This window comes from Alligator sinensis, unplaced genomic scaffold (genome assembly GCF_000455745.1).
Source record: "Alligator sinensis unplaced genomic scaffold, ASM45574v1 scaffold444_1, whole genome shotgun sequence".
NCBI lineage: Eukaryota > Metazoa > Chordata > Crocodylia > Alligatoridae > Alligator > Alligator sinensis.
The window spans coordinates 2923682-2939145 of NW_005841886.1; the positions used below are offsets into that span (position 1 = coordinate 2923682).

General features: G+C 49.2%; 2 protein-coding genes across 2 annotated transcripts in view; one reads left to right on the forward strand and one right to left on the reverse strand.

Annotated features, from left to right (window-relative positions):
• Nucleotides 1-2108, forward strand: part of DDX42 (DEAD-box helicase 42) — a 38554-nt gene extending 36446 nt beyond the window's left edge. Inside the window, 2 exon segments of the mRNA XM_025196877.1 lie at nt 7-597; nt 600-2108. Of these exon segments, the coding sequence (XP_025052662.1) occupies nt 7-597; nt 600-791 (783 nt within the window). The 3' untranslated portion in view covers nt 792-2108.
• Nucleotides 2109-9856: 7748 nt separating this feature from the next.
• The window catches only part of LOC102384751 (parathyroid hormone/parathyroid hormone-related peptide receptor-like), a 46357-nt gene continuing 40749 nt past the window's right edge, over nt 9857-15464 (reverse strand). Inside the window, exons 6-11 of the mRNA XM_025196923.1 lie at nt 15067-15253; nt 14045-14198; nt 13455-13515; nt 13164-13230; nt 11445-11539; nt 9857-10445 (exon numbers count right to left, since the gene is read on the reverse strand). Coding sequence (XP_025052708.1) covers nt 9857-10445; nt 11445-11539; nt 13164-13230; nt 13455-13515; nt 14045-14198; nt 15067-15253 — 1153 coding nt within the window. The remainder of the gene's footprint in view (nt 10446-11444; nt 11540-13163; nt 13231-13454; nt 13516-14044; nt 14199-15066; nt 15254-15464) is intronic.

Genomic DNA, 15464 nt, shown 5'->3' on the forward strand with positions numbered 1-15464 from the left:
CTACAGTCCCAATATAAGAGTCATTTCATTGCAGCCAGCCTGAACAACCAAAAAAGTGGTAGCTCCACCGCTGGTGCCAGTGGCTGGACCAGTGCTGGGAGTTTGAATTCGGTACCAACGAGTTCAGCACAGCAGAGTGCTGCAAATCCTGAGAGCCAGCTTGCTACAGCTGCAGCAAAGGGGATCCCTGGGTTCACCAGTGCTGGGAATCTGAGCAGCGTCCCCAGCTTCCCACCCATTGGGATTCAGGGATATAATAACATGAACACCAGCAGCAACAACCGAGAAGGTGGCCCTGGTATCGGTGGCCCTGGCATCGGCAGCCCTGGTATCGGTGGCCCTGGCATCGGCAGCCCTGGTATCGGTGGCCCTGGCTTCGGTAGCAGCAGAGAGAGATACAATGACAATCGCAGCGGGCGCCACAGTGACAGTCCGCGCCACGGTGATGGAGGTGGGCGCCACAGTGACGGTCAGCGTCATGGAGATGGAGGTGGCCGCCACAGTGATAGTTACCGCCATGGAGACGGCCGACATTTCTACAAGGAGAAAGCGGCAGAGGACAGCCATCGCCACAGTGAAAGCCGGCATTCTGCTGGCGGAAGCGGCAGGGGGCCGACCCCAGGAATAGTGGTGACCCCCGGAATAGCAATGAAGGAAGGATCAATGAGAGCAGGAACATCGAGAGCAAGAACAGCGAGAACAGGAAAGAAGGTGGCAACCGAGACAACAAGTCGGATGGTTTTGCTGTCCCAGAGCCCCCAAAGCGCAAGAAGAGTCGATGGGACAGTTAAAAGTGGGTGAATTGCAACTTAAAATCCCTGCAGGGGGCGGTGTCTCTATGGAGGATTTCCTGGTATTTGGTAACTGGTTACTGAGCAGCTGGGGGACGAGAAGGAAACCATACAAGTTCCTGTGTGAGGCGGGGCCAGTATGCCTGTAGACAGCTTCACTCTAATGACGTGTACACACAATGCTATTGTCAGAGAGAGATCATTTTTATAAAGCTTTCCTGGGTTTTGCTTTTAAAAATTCATTGCTCATGTGACTTTCTGCTGGATTTAAAACCAGATCCTGTTAACAAAAAAGCAGTCATTTGTTTTGCACACTGCAAACATTTAAGAAACTGTTGTCCAGACAGGTTTAAAGGGTTTTTTGTTTTGTTTTGGCTTGTTTTTTTTAAATCGGTGTACACATTTATAAGCCCAGCCCATCTGAAGATGCTCAGGACTCACCTGTTAGACATTAACTTTTCAGCAATTTGTGCGATACTGTGAGTTTTCTCTAATCTGTTCCTTCATTTTCCCTGCCCCTCCACCACTTCCCTTCCTCCCAGTCCCTCTACCGCCCAAATAATTTGGTCTCAGGCTCACCTCCTGATTAAGAATGTATACATGTGTGTTGATAATGATCAGAGAGAGGGTTGATCTTTATCGGGCGGTGTTAAGAGTTTTGTCTAGCCCAGTTTACTATAATTCCACATTTCGTCTAGGACAGATTCCCCATCCTGTTAATAGCAAATACAATGATCCCACTGCTTTTACTTTTGATGAGACCCCTCTTACCTAAAATCTTCACCTTGGAAGCCTGCATAGCATGTGTCTCTGCTGTGCCTATTCTGCCCTCTGTTGTGAGAGGGTTTGTTAATTTCCCAGACAAAAGGGAAAACTTCTCCTATATGTCACGCTAAACATGGGCCAGTGTCCCCCTCCCTTGCCCTGGGAGATGAGATTAACTGGGGAAGATTTTGTGTGTCAGTTAAGGGGTCTGCTGCTGAAAAGCTTTTAGGGGACCCCAGAACAGTGACTGGCAAAATAACCTGACTCAGATATTCGCCCTGTCTCAGAGACCTAGTCAAAATGTAAAATCTCGTTTGACTGGTTTTAACTCTTGATTTGTCATGTGTATTACCTGGGGTTTTTTTAACTTTTCTTTTGCCCTCACAGTAAGAAAAAAAATATTTAGCTGAAGCAGTTCAATGCCCACCTCTGTCTTATTTCTACAAGAAGTGTCAGAAACTGTCAGGTTTTTGTGATCTTGTGATGTTTTCTTTATCAGCTGTGCGTTTACTTTCTGCTTGCTCTAGTAAATGTTTTATTATTGGGATACAACACCTGATGTGCCTTTTTTTTGTTACTTCCGTGCTCACCCCATTCAGTTTTTTGGGTTTCTGGAAGGAGACCTAACAGAACTGCAGACTTCATATATGACACCCCCATCCCTCCAAGCTCATGTTTTTCAGTAAAAGAGATGGATTTTTCTCTCCAGCACCTTTCACTAGAATATTGCAAATCATTTCACAAACACTCCCTTCATAAGCCCAAGTGAGGAAGGTTGGCAGTCTCTCTAAAGGATGAGGATACTGAAGCGCAGAAGCTGTGACTTGGCCAAGCCATGTATCAGGTCATTGGCAGAGCAGAGAGGAGAACCCAAATGTCCTGGTTTTCACTTCCCTATTTTATGTGTGCACCTCAGTATCCAACTTGGGACTTCAGGATAACTTCAGGTTTGAGCTTTTACTTACCAGCTCTGTTTTTAATCAATAAACTGATTTGGGGAGCTTTTTCCTCTTTCTCCAAACCACTAACAAAAAGTGACCAAAAGAAACTCAACTGAAACATTGACCTTGCGCCCCTTTGTGGAGCTCAGCCTGGGAGCTACTTCACGTAGCCACTTCATTCAAAACCTTAAGTCCCCACACCATGGGTGTAAATATGGAGTGTTTGGCACTGGCCTTTGCTCTGCCAGGTTTCAGTTGTATGGAAGAGGCGCAGCACAGCAAAAATTGAGTATCCACGATGACCACTGGACAGAGGGGGCTCATGGGTGGGTGCAGGGGCTCTTGCCATCATTTCATTCCCCTAACAGTACTTGCTGCCATAAAAAAACTGCAGCTGCATAGCAGATGACTGCTATCTGCAACCTCCCCTCCTCTTACACTGAGTAGCCTGACAGGAGTGTATTGGCACAAGATCCAGCCATAGAGATGGCAGAGACTTCAGCTTCTCTGTCTTTCACCCACCTGTTGGCTTTTCTGATCCAACTATCAAATTCCTCACCTTGGTTTCTGTGCTACCAGTCCTCTAAGATTTAAATAAACAAATACCCAGTGATGCCAGGAAACTAGACACATCAACTCACAAGCCCATGTTAGATCCATGAGGGGGCTGTTACTTTCTCCAAAGAACAGAGTGTGCTTAGCCATGCTAAACCTTCCAGGAGATCAGGTGTTCTAATATAGGAGGCCCTGCTCAAGTTGCTCCAGGGACTTGAGATGCAAGAGTTTTGTGGGTGATATCTTTTTTTTGGACCAACTGCATGGTTGGCATAGATTTAGACAACTTGCTCGTCTCGCAGTACCTTTCCTAAGGTAAGAGAAGGTTCCAGTGGTCATCAAAAAGACTTAAGGAAGGGCACTGTGAATACCCAAAAGCTTGTTTAAATCTATCCCAATCATGCAGGTGGTCCAATAAAAGATACCATCTATAAAAACTCACATATTTCCTGGACCATCACAGTTACCACCATCACTTCCAACACTCCAGGAACCTCTCTTCCAAGACTATGGAGGTTTGATTTGTGACAGCAGTAGTTATTGTGGTATTGCATCTAAAGCAGGTGCCAAAATGCTGTTCTGCCTCTGGTTCATCCCTGCTTTCCCTTGTTATCTCACCTCAAGCTGTCCTCTTTGAATTCTCTTATCTTTCCTCATGGGCCAAGCCCTTGATCATTTCCCCATCTCCTCTTTGAATGTGGTACTGGTCCCAAGAACCAAAAGTGGTTTGCAGGTGCAGTTGCAATAGTGTTACAGGTTATTGAACTCTTATCTCTGATGTGGTGTCTGTTAATATATCGCTAATATATAATTGGCAGCCATGTGACGCTAGGAAACGCCTCAGTGGGCAGTTCTCACTCTGGTTTTTGTCTCTGAACATGAGCATTTCATGTTTACTGCTTTTCTGAACCAATTGTCGCTCTATATTCTACTCCCCTCTAACCATTCGAAGAGATTTTGGATTATTTTTCTGCCCTGGTGGAGTATGCAGCTCCTCTAAGTTTAGTTTCATTTGTGAATTTTGTCGGTGCACGAATATGCTCTTTACACTCAAGTCCATTAATATGAAGCCTGATATCATTCACTTTGGTTTCTGAGCAGCACCATGACACTCATCACTTCTGCCTTCCTGTCCTTCAGCTGGTTTTTAGTGTGGAAATCCAAAGGGAGAGTAAGTTGTCTTGAGACACTAACTTGAGAGCAGCAAAGCCAGCACCTGGACCATGGGCCACTTTGCCTACCAGAGGCATGTGGTCTTGTTGGAGGGGAATCTCACAGGCACCTCTCTTCCCTGCCTCCAACACATGTAGACCACACATGTAGCGTGGTGACATGGCATTTGAAGTCCATTGCTCCCTTGGTTAAATCAATTATTTTGCCAATAGCTCAGCTAGAGGAAGCTGCAATAGATGTCAGTGAGAAGCAAACTATGGTAGTGTCAGCAAAATATACACGGCTTTGATTCAAATACATGGACCCTAAGCTCATTGGAGGGTATAAAGGGGGTTAGTTAACCATGGTAGATTTTTCTGTCCAGAGTGGAACCAATCACCTTGTTTGGGCTTCCTTCCCAGGCTTACTGGAAGGAAGTTCATTGTTTTCTTTCTCAACTTAATCTCACATGATTGACTGTGTAGAGTTGGGTGTTTGTGCTCTTGTTTCATAGTGGAGAGAGGTCTAGACTGAAACCCAAGAGGCTGGGTTCTCTTCCCATCTCCACTGCTGACCTAATGAGTGATCAAGGCAAGTCATTGCAACTCTTTGGGTCTCAGTTTCCCCTATTTGTAAAGCGCAGGTAAGAGCCACAGATGAAAGGCAATTTAGGAAGTAGATGATATAATTTATTTTGGTGCTATGGAGGGCAGTGGTTCTTGTCCTCAGGGCAAGGGGGAAAGAATCTTAATTCTCCTCACTTCTGTTCCTGGCTCTGAGGCTGGGTCACACTGGCCAAGTCCTTGCACCCTTCTCTCTGGCACGTGTTGCTTGGTCCATTAATTGTCTAGAGTGTGCTTGCTGCTTTGGCAAAGGGCTACAGAAATGCATGGTTGCGTTCGGCTCTGCTGACAGCATGATCAGGATTCTCCTATAGGATGCCTGTATCTCATCAGCCTGGGATTGGTTGCCAGAGTTCTAGAGTGGATCTTGCTAAGTGTAAGACCAAGTCTCTTTCCAGGTGATTTGTCACTTAATAACAGGACAGTGAGCACCTCAGTGCTTCGGAGTCTGAGGCCAGTATATGGGCCAGTGTGCTAGCACAAGCCCTATTCCAGTCAGTGCAGGGCTGAGAGTGCCAGCCCAGGCTGCCGTAGTGGAAGGAGGTACAAGCAGATCTGTGTGCCCAAGTTTCTATCCAGTCGCCTTACAGGGAAAGGGCTTCAAAGACAGATTTGAGCTACAGGGACTGGCTCAGTCATTCATTTCACAGCCTACAAACCCTTACGTAGCAGGGGTTTCAGCAGAGATGTGGCCCAGACAATGGCAGAAAAAATGCCAAGGATTAACCAGTCAACGTAGTGCTCACTGCACCCACAGGATAGAGCACGTGGCTTTGGCTGCATGTGGCTAGAGATTGCTTCTGCCCCTCCTCTCCTCATCATGTGTTGGCAGCTCCTGTAGTTACCGCAACACACCAGCCACCCTTGTGTTAACAGCATCCACCCCAACACGTTTCCCCATCCTGCTCTGCAGTCCATAGCCACAGGCTCCACTTCCCCCTTCTCCCCTAGATGTTGGTTGTTTTTTATATAAAGTTTGGGTGGTTCAAAGATTTTGGGCAAGGACAAACAGTTCGCTTTACAGGAGCCTCTAGACTGGCAGCGCTTGGGTGACCACAGCTGTCTCCCTGGCCTCTGGGTGAGTACTCTGGCTGAAGGGAGGGAATCTTAGAGTTGTGCTTTAATTTTCCTCTGACGGAGCACAAGCCCGCTGCCCCTTGTTCTGAAAGTGCAGCTTGTTTGAAGGATAGGTTGCAGCATGTAGTACTCCCATTTTGATGGCTGGGTTATTCTGATCAGGAAGGAGCTTTGCATTCTGGGATTTGTAGTCTCATAATCTGCTCAAACATAAGAACACAAGCAGTGCCATACTGTGCCAGACCAACGGTCAGTCTATACCCAATATCCTCTCTCTGACAGTAATAGAAGTTTTAGAGGGAAAGCATGTGAACACAGCATATCTAGAACGATTTATGCTGTCATATCCTTCCTGTACCACCATCATTGGCTTAGGGATGCCAGAGGATACATCCCTAACTGTTCTTTTTAATAGCTATTATAGAACCATCATCCATGAATTTGTCTAGTCCTTTTTTTAACCTGGCTGTATTATCTGCCTCTACAACCTCCTGGGGGTAATAAGTTAACTGTGCATTGCCTAAGAAGGTGCTTTCTCTTGTTTGTGTTAAGCTTGTCTCCTGCTAATTTCAGTTCCAGTTTTCTGGGGTTTGGTGAATAACAGTTCCCTAGTCACTTTGTCCACATCTTGCATGGCTTTATAGACCTCTCTCATATCCCCCACCTCTGTCTTTTCTTTTCCAAACACAAGAGTCCTAGCTTTTTTAGTCTCTCCTGGCATGGCAGCAGATCCATACTCCTGATCATCTTGATTGCCCTTTTCTGTACATTTCTAATTCTACTACATCTTTGCTTTGAGATGCAGATGCCAGAACTGCACACAGTATTCAAGACCTAGGCACACCATGGATTTGTGTAATGACATGATGTTTTCCATTTTGTTTCCAATTCCTTTAATGATGCCCAACACTTGATCAGCTATTTTGGTTACTGGTGCACATGGAACTAATGGTTTTAGCAAATTATCTACAATGACTCTAAGGTCTCTTTCCTGGGTTGTAATGGCTAGTTCAGAACCCAGCTTAGTAGCTGCCTGAGTTGCAGGACTGCTTTTCCCACACCATTTATTGTGCAGGTGCACTTAACTTCACCTTCCCAGGCTGTGTGATGCCATTGTGCTCGTTAGTGTTAAGTGGCTCAGAATTGCTCGGAAGGAGCCAACTTGATCTGCTCAGCAATTGCTATAGGCTGTCTGAAGTAGCTGCTTGGATTCTTTTGGGAAGCTGGAGCCGGTGGCAGCTCAAGAGACAGTTCACTGGAGCAAATGGAGCAGGGTATTGTTTCCCGTTGACCATCCAGGGCCTTATGCATGCAGGTGTCACCATCACCACAGCCCAATTGCATACCCAAGGAAGCAGAAGTTTGGACCAGATACCATCTGGGCTACAGAGCTACCTTTCTTTTCCCCCTCAGCTGTTCAGAAGCAGCTGCAACTCTTTAGGCCAGGTAGTTAAGATGGTGCTGTGAGTTCCCTGGTCCCATCCACCCCAGAAAGTCAAGCTAACAGGCCAGATGTCCAGATTCATCTCCAGCTTCCTTTCCTTTCCCACACTCTCTGCATCACTAAGTATTAACCCCAGGCAAAACATCTCACAGTCCTATAGCCTCAGAGCCAATTCCTTTCAAAGTCTGGTTGGAGACTTGCTTGCATGATGCTTCACAGCATGGTCTCCAGCTCTTTGTTGAGACTGAAATGACTTTGAACCAGGTCTGATGAGTACATGAAGTCCTTACTACCCTCCCCAGAGGCCCTCTGGCTGCCTTCTCTGGCTGGAGAAGGCAGGGAATTGTCAGAGGCAGATGAGCTTGAGATGAACCCTGGCAGGCTGGTGTGTGTGCACAGGGGCAGCCCATGGTGTTTGGTGCTCTGCTGCATCCCGGTCACTGCTGTTCCCCAGCCAGCAATGCTCATGCTGACACTGTTGGTGGCATGTGACACTAGGCCACCATAGTAACAGCTCCCTCCTGTGCTGGTGATGCGCGCTTTCTGCTTGAAATCCAGTGCCAGGCTCCTCCGGAAACGGGCTTTCTTAATCTCTGCCTGAACCTGGGGGAGAGACCCATCTTGTCAGAGCCTGGTAACATGATGAAAGCACTGCTTGGGCCCCAGAAGCCAGGCCCTGTTGGCACAGACACCACAGTGCTCCAAGATTGGGGTTGGGGTGGCATTGGGATTCTAGGGGTACCTGTAAGGGGTGGGTTTCAGAAAGTGGGTATTCTCCCCTAGCTGTTACCCATCATACCCCATGCCCACATCCCTCAGTCTGGGCTCCATTCACCCCTTTGAATTTCCCTTGCATAGTGCATTGAGAGTGGACTAGATAGGGGCAGTGACCAGGAAACCTGGCAGGTGGTCAGTGAAGAATCCAAGTCTGTGTTGCCATGCAAGTGATCTTCACACAGTGCAGCACTGGACAGATCCTGTGTGGTAGGGGGCATCCTGGAGGAGGAGCTACCTGCCCTCTTTACCCGCTGGTCTCATACCCAAGCAGGTGCTCAGCACCTGCCTGGATCTGTCCCAAAACGCTTGGCTGGGGCCACTCTATCTTCCCTTGCTGTACGTGGGTGCAGACCCAGGGCTGGGATGTGGTCAGGCATGTTCCCAGGCAGGAAGCTGGAGACTGCCAGCTTGGCATTTGTGTTTGCTCAGCAGGGAAGCAAATTTCATGCTTCTGTGTGGCGTCAAGTTAATGACCCAAGAACTAGTTCCACTCATGAACTGGGCCCAGCATAGACAGTGCAGCAAGCACAGCCCTTAGACTTCCAGGCTAACCTGATTCACCACTACCCACCTATCGGGGCTAGAAGGATCCTTCAGCCTCTGGGCCTGACAGTTCAGTCCCTGACCTGAGAGCCAGCAAGGAGGCTGGTGAGTGCTGTTCTTCAGGACCAGGGCCAAGTGTGGCAGGCAGCAGCTCAATGCATGTGCAGTGTCAGGCAGGGGCAGGGGCAGGGGCAGGGTCCCGGTCTGTCCCTCCCACCAGAGGTATGTGACCATCAAAAGGTTTTTTATACAAGTTACTTCAGAATAGATTCCAAGAGGTTTGAGGGGCCTCGCTCCTTCAAAGCACCAGAGGAGGAAGCCCCTGGCTGCACGTGGGCTTGCAGATATGTGCCTGGCTCCATAGTTCCTACAGTGATGGCTGAGCTCCCATGTGCAGGGGTAGGAAATGCACCTGAATCCCTACCCAGGCCAAGGCTATGCTGCAGGGCTGGGCCCTGCTCACTCACCTCCCCATTACAAAAGCAATAGATGAAAGCCACAAAGAAACCCTGCAAGAGAGAGAGATGGATTTAGTTTCCTTGGTTGTGCCCCCCCGGAAGTGCTGGAAACCCCTAATGTGAGCCCAGTGCAGCTCCTGCCTTGGCCCAGAGGGAGAGTTCAGAGCATCAGGCACCACATCTCCTGAGCCCCTGTTCTATGTGTATTGTGAACCTGATCCTCATTTGTTTTAGAGGGCGCAACCAAAACATAGGCAGTCAGAGCGTGACCCACTGGGGTCATAGCCCAGGGGATCAGGAACAGGCAAGGTCAGGGAAGCAAGGGTCCAGACTAGAACCCAGGAGACAGGAGTAAGGGGGTCAGGGGATCAGGAGCAGGGGTGTCAGGCGGTGAGGTCTACAAGGCAGGGGGCTCAGGAGCAGGGATCCAGAACAGTACTACTAGCCAGGCAGGTTGGAACAGACCGTGATAGCTGTATGGGACCAGGACGTGGGCAACTGCCAAGCTAAGCCACAAGCAAAAGGCTGGCTATCAGAGGACAGGATCTGGAGGAGTCAAGGACCTGGCAGGCAGGGTCAAGCAAACCAGGAACAGAGACTTAGGAGCCCAGGGCATCTCTCCTGTTGAGTAGCCTACTGCATATTGAAAGAGATGCAGCTTAAAGGCAGCAGCCATGCCCAGCAGGCAACTGGATCCAGGTGGGGATAGGCGACTGGCAGCCAGGCCAACTCAGCTTGTGGCACTTTGACTAGCCTGCTTCCCTGGCCCCTCATGTTTTGGCAGCAGTGGTTCCCCTGGAAGAATTGCCTTGCTCAGCCTGTTCCCAGTCACAGCTTGTTCAGCTGAACCAGCCATCCCCATACTAGGCAGGGCAGCTGCAACCAGGCTCAAAACCAGCAGAACTACCCAGAATGGCTTGGCAGACTCAGCAGAGCAGCCGGCAAAAGAGAAGACGTGGAAAGCAAAGGCCAATTTCAGCGCCCCACAGAGCAGGCTGAACTGGAGCCACCTCTGCCAAAGTTTTTGCACGTGTGGATCTCTAAGAGCTTTCACAAAGGAGGATTTTACAAAGGAAGACAGGGTCCCACACTGGTTCTTGCCAGAACTAAGCAGCAAGACCTGGGTTGTGCTGGGGCAGGAGAGCTGGGCATGACCCACCTCCCAGCATGGACAAACCTGAGAGGAGTTGAAGAGCATCTCATAGTGCATCTGTATTTGCCACAGGACCCCGGAGACGTCCGTGTAGGGCATTGCCATGAACACCACATAATGGACTCCAAAGAGCGGCATCAGCACCAGGGTGGACTTCAGCAGCTTCCTTAGAGGTGAAACCATTCCAGGGGGGTTAGTGTGCATCTGCTTTTCCACAACCTCCTGTTCTTGGCTTTTCAGCCACTGCCAGGATTACAGTACAGTACAGTACCCTGGATAAAGCAACTGCCACCGCATGCTTCTAGCATGCCTTCCCTCCAAGAAGATGGCTTTCCTGGGTCTTCAATGGCCTCTGAAAGGCAGCCACCTCTCAGAAGAACACGGCAGATGATTTAACACTGCACACACAGCAGACAACAATTCAGGCTAAAAAGGGAAGGTGAAATTGCCAGGGAGTGGTGGGGAGATGGGTCTAGAAAAAGCTGCTGAGGCATACGCCCTAGGGAAAAGGCCCTGGGATCTCTAATGCCTATGAACATCCAGCATCTCAGTGGAATGGCACAGGGCTGCTAAGCATCGGTTTAATATGGACTCACCGGGAAAAGAGATTGCCAGCACCATCAGGTTTTTCTTCGAGGTGTCAGAAGAGATGCTGAGCAACCAGCCCAAGGCTGGGTTCAGGCTGGGACTTATATAACACACAAAAAAAGCCTCTGGTTGCAGTACTCAGTCTCAACAAGTGATATTTGCTCCCACTGCTACACCAGAAAGTTACGAAGTGCCTTGAGCTTCAGGGGGAAAACTGACTCATTGGCTGTGAATACTGGGAAAAATCCCTCCTGCTCTTACACCAAACTGACTCTGGTTACCCACATGACTGAACAGACATGGTTTCAATTCAAACGTCCCCTGCAGTATTGCCTGCTGGCGGCTGGATGCCATCCTGCACAAGGCAGCAGTGAAAACTCTGTACTGATACTCAGGAGACCGGAGTGCTGTCCCTACCTCTGATGGATGAGGTGATCCTGGGCCATGTAAAAGAGCCATGTGTTATTACAGCTTCTCTCTTCTGCCCCAGGGTCCAGTCAGAAATGATTCCTACCCAGAAACAGAAGGCTTCTGTCTCTTGTGGTTAATCAACCAGTCCCTTCACCAAGCTGCCCACCTGTATTGTTGCCGAGGGTCCAACTTCCCTGTGTTGGTCTCCCAGAGCTTGGATGCCAGAACTCTCACAATGTTGAGGAAAAGGAAGAAGTTCACCTGCCAACACATGCCCACAATCACATTATCAGCCAGGCCTAGAGTGTGGTCAGCCAAGCAAATTTCCTGCTAGATAAGGACAACTTGTAAAAAGCGGTCATAAGCTGGATTTGGGGGCACTGGCAAGCTAAAATAGAAGTTGCACTCCTACCCCAGGATAATAGGGTGCAGAAGGTGGCCAGGTCAGAACAAGGGTGTTTGGGACTCCCTTTGCACTGTGATCACAGGACCAAGGCTCCAACATTTTAAATAACTCGGATTATTAGCACTGCAAATACCCATCTCCTGGGACTGCTTTCTGCCTGGGATCATGGTGCCTGGACTGGCTGGCTACCCTGGGCCTTTAGCATATGGTGCTATGTTTGGGATCCCAGCCCTGGGAGCAGGGAGGGGAGAGTGGAGGGGATTTCTACAGCATTTATCCTGTATTGCAATTGCACCACAAACTCCCCATCCCATGTTCCCACAGAACAGAGCTCACCCTTGATCCCTTTTGATTGAACTTTGAAAACCCTCCCCCTTTTCCTAAGATCCTGAAGATATTTCTAGAAGTTTTGGATTATGAAACCAATGTCTGTGGACTGGAGTCCTAGTCAGCCTCTGTTTCAAGTATAAGTGAAAGCACAATTATGTTCTCCAGGTGGCTACATGTGTCACGTACCCGGCTTCAAAACACATGGCACTGTGGCACCAGACTGCCAGGTGGAGAACCTGGGCTCTGTCCTGCCAGGGCATTGTGCTCTCTAGCCCTGTTCCAGCAAGCATATGATTAAAGGCCAGACATGCAAAGCTATTTAGGTGCCAGGTGGGTAGGGCAAGGGGACTGTGTGGGATTTACTGTGCTGCTGAAGCAGGATAGGTGCTGCTGTAAACTTCCCAGGTGCCAAATACCTTTGTAAATCTGGCTATGAGCACTCTCCTGTTGGGAGACCCAACCATCAGCACCTCTCAGGAGGTAACCCATATGAGGCAGAAAAGCAGGCAGTTGCCTGGATACTCTTGTTCATTGGTGGCCAACAGCTTTGGCAGGTGTGCCACTATGGTCCCCACTCCCCAGTGGTGTGGCTGATACAGCTTACACCCTAGGATGCCTGAATGGAGGCAGGGGGGCTTGAGCCTTCACTTGTACAGAGCCAAGGGATGACACTGCTGCCAGAGGAGATGTTCCTGCCAAAAGCCAAGTTAACCCTTTCCTGGTTCCACAACCACCTGTTTTATATGGTGAGTGAGGATCTAACACTTGAATTCACTGGCTAGAGGGCCAGAGAGGGGGTAACACCTTGACCTATCACAGCAGTCTCCTGTCCCTCCTCTTCCACATTAACACCTTCACCTCTCACAGCAGTCTCCTGTCCCTCCTCTTCCACAAAGGGCTCTGCTCCCTGCCTCCCTCCAGACATCTCCCTTTACTAAACACCAGGGGGTTGCAGGCCACGCGCAGCAGCTGCCCATGCCAGTTGTGGCATGCATGACACAGATTGGCCACCCTTGCTCTAGTAAATGCCTGAGAACTACCATGGAAAGAGGAGCTCGTGCCATTTCTACTGGATCTAGGTGGATGTTTTTTGGACTGACTTGGGGAATTGGCACTGGAGTGAGGACAGCTCAGCAAGAGGGTTCTTACCACAATGGCTGCTAAGATAGGGACTTGATATATCCACTTCAGATTCCCAGCACTGAGGTCCCAGCATCTGAGGAAACCAGTAAAAAATGTTGAGGGAAACCCAAAATAAATGTGGAGAATAAAATCCAGTCAATGTCTCCCCCTAACCTTTGTCTCAGGTGGACCTGGATGGAAGAAAGTTGATCCCACAGCTAGAGTTACAACCCCCACTAGGCAGCCCAACAAATAGTCCCCTTCCTCTCCCCCTCCCCACCCAAACACTTCTTGAGAAAATAAATTGAACCTACGTACTGTGTATCTGCCAGGGAGGCCCTGACACTGGCCCAGATAGACACAAACATGGCAGGGAGACCTGAAGGGAAGCAGAACAAGCAAGGTTTGGAACATAAGTTTTGCACAATGTACCCATGCCTGGGAGTTAGTAAGCAGTAACATCTACTGGCTAGAATCAGAGTAGCCTAACTACATGACATGCACACTGTATGGTAGCATTTCTCAAGTTCTTTAGCCTCCAGGCATCTCTCTTGCTAGACTCAAGGCACTGATAAAAAATGCCAGCTCTTAGTTTTCACTCATTTTTTTAATTACAGAAAAACAATCAAGCAATTCCTCAGTTCCAAAGAAATCAGAAAGATCACAACAGGTCAGAATGGTTTTAGCACTATGGATTCCTACTTGGGTTTATCTTGTGAATCATATGTTGGTGTTTGTTCATCTAGCAGTGCTCACCTATTGTGTAGCACCCTTCAAAGGATCTCATGGTAACCCAAAGTGCCACAGAGCCCTGGTTGAGAATCACTATTGTATGGGATACAGCTATCAGCTTCCCTGGTAGTCAGATTGGCAGGGGACTGTGCTCATGGAGCGGGATCTGTGCTTACCCCAACCGATGATGGTGAGGGCCCACAGGTAGTTCTTATTAGAGAGGAAGGCCATGAAGATTAAGCTGTGCAGGTACAGACCCTCCACCAGGATCCAGTAGTGGTTCGTGGCCAGGAAATAGAGGAAAAGAGTCACCACCACCTTGCAGCCCACCTGTGGCCATGAAGGAACAGGAATTGTCAGGGACAGGAGCACTTCAGCATCCCCTGGGATCCCTAAAGATCATTATTCTAGCTTTGACCTTTCACTTTTCTGCATGGGACAATGTGTCTCCTGCTCACATAAAGAAAGGAGTTCCCAGGAGGAGGTCCTACTTGCCAAGAGGCTTTTGAGATGGGGAGGGGACTGCACAGATCCAGCACTGCACTTAGCAGTGCTCAGCATGGACATGTGGTAAAGGAGCCTGCAACCCAGCCACTACAAGGTCATCTCAGCTTAGTCATGTAGTCATAGCTTTCTTGGGATAATATACATGTTCTGTGCTCCTTTTAACTAGAAATGCCAGGGCTGCTTGGCTATCTGTTCCCCACTCTGAGCCAGGCTTAGACCTGTTCTAAAGAGCAGCTTGCTGCTGAGCAAGGAGGCTGCAGAGCTAATCCATGCTGTCCCTGCAAAATCAGCATGGGGGCTACATCCCACCCCACCCCTCTCTTGCAAAAATATACCCTGCCACATCTCTGCTTTCTTGGGAGGGACTTTCCCTGCCCCAGCCTGCAACAGAGCAATGGAACTTCTGTGGCCAGGGAGAAATCCCTCAGGCCCAAGAAAACATCAGGTGGTACTAGTCAGTGATCCTCTGCAATCCCTGGCATGACCCTACAGCAGTACAGCCCAGGCACCCTCAGGGCTACTCTAAGTCTTCCCAGGGCTGTCCTGGCTTCTGATGCAATCAGAAACTGTGCTGCACTTCACCTTAGTCCAGGATCAGAAACACACCAAGGCTCCTAACTTCCCTCCGCTCCCAGGCCCTGGTCATTATCCTCTGGGAGAAAGAGGAGTGATTCTTCCTTCAGCTACTTGCCAGATGGGTCTGGTGTCCTGCCACAGGGACCAACTCGCTCTCTAGATCTTCAAGGCGTGTCATCTCCAGGTCCTCAGGCAATAAGCCAGAATACAGAACCACGTCCTTCACAAAGATACTCACAGCCCGGCAGATGAAGGAGATGAAGAGGTGGATGTGGATGTAGTTTCGTGTGCAATGTAGGCGCCTGTGCCCAGGAGAGAGGAGAGGTCAGGTATGGCAAGCAAGCACATGCCCCTCGCACAAACCATAAGACTTGGGTTCAGCACCTTTCCAGGGGTGAGGGGTCAGTTCTGAGGCCTCAGCTCTGACCTATTATAAAATAAAGCTCTGCCCAAGCCCAGTTGCCCATCAGGCGAATGTGGTGAAAGACACCAGCTCCTTCTGCCAACAACACT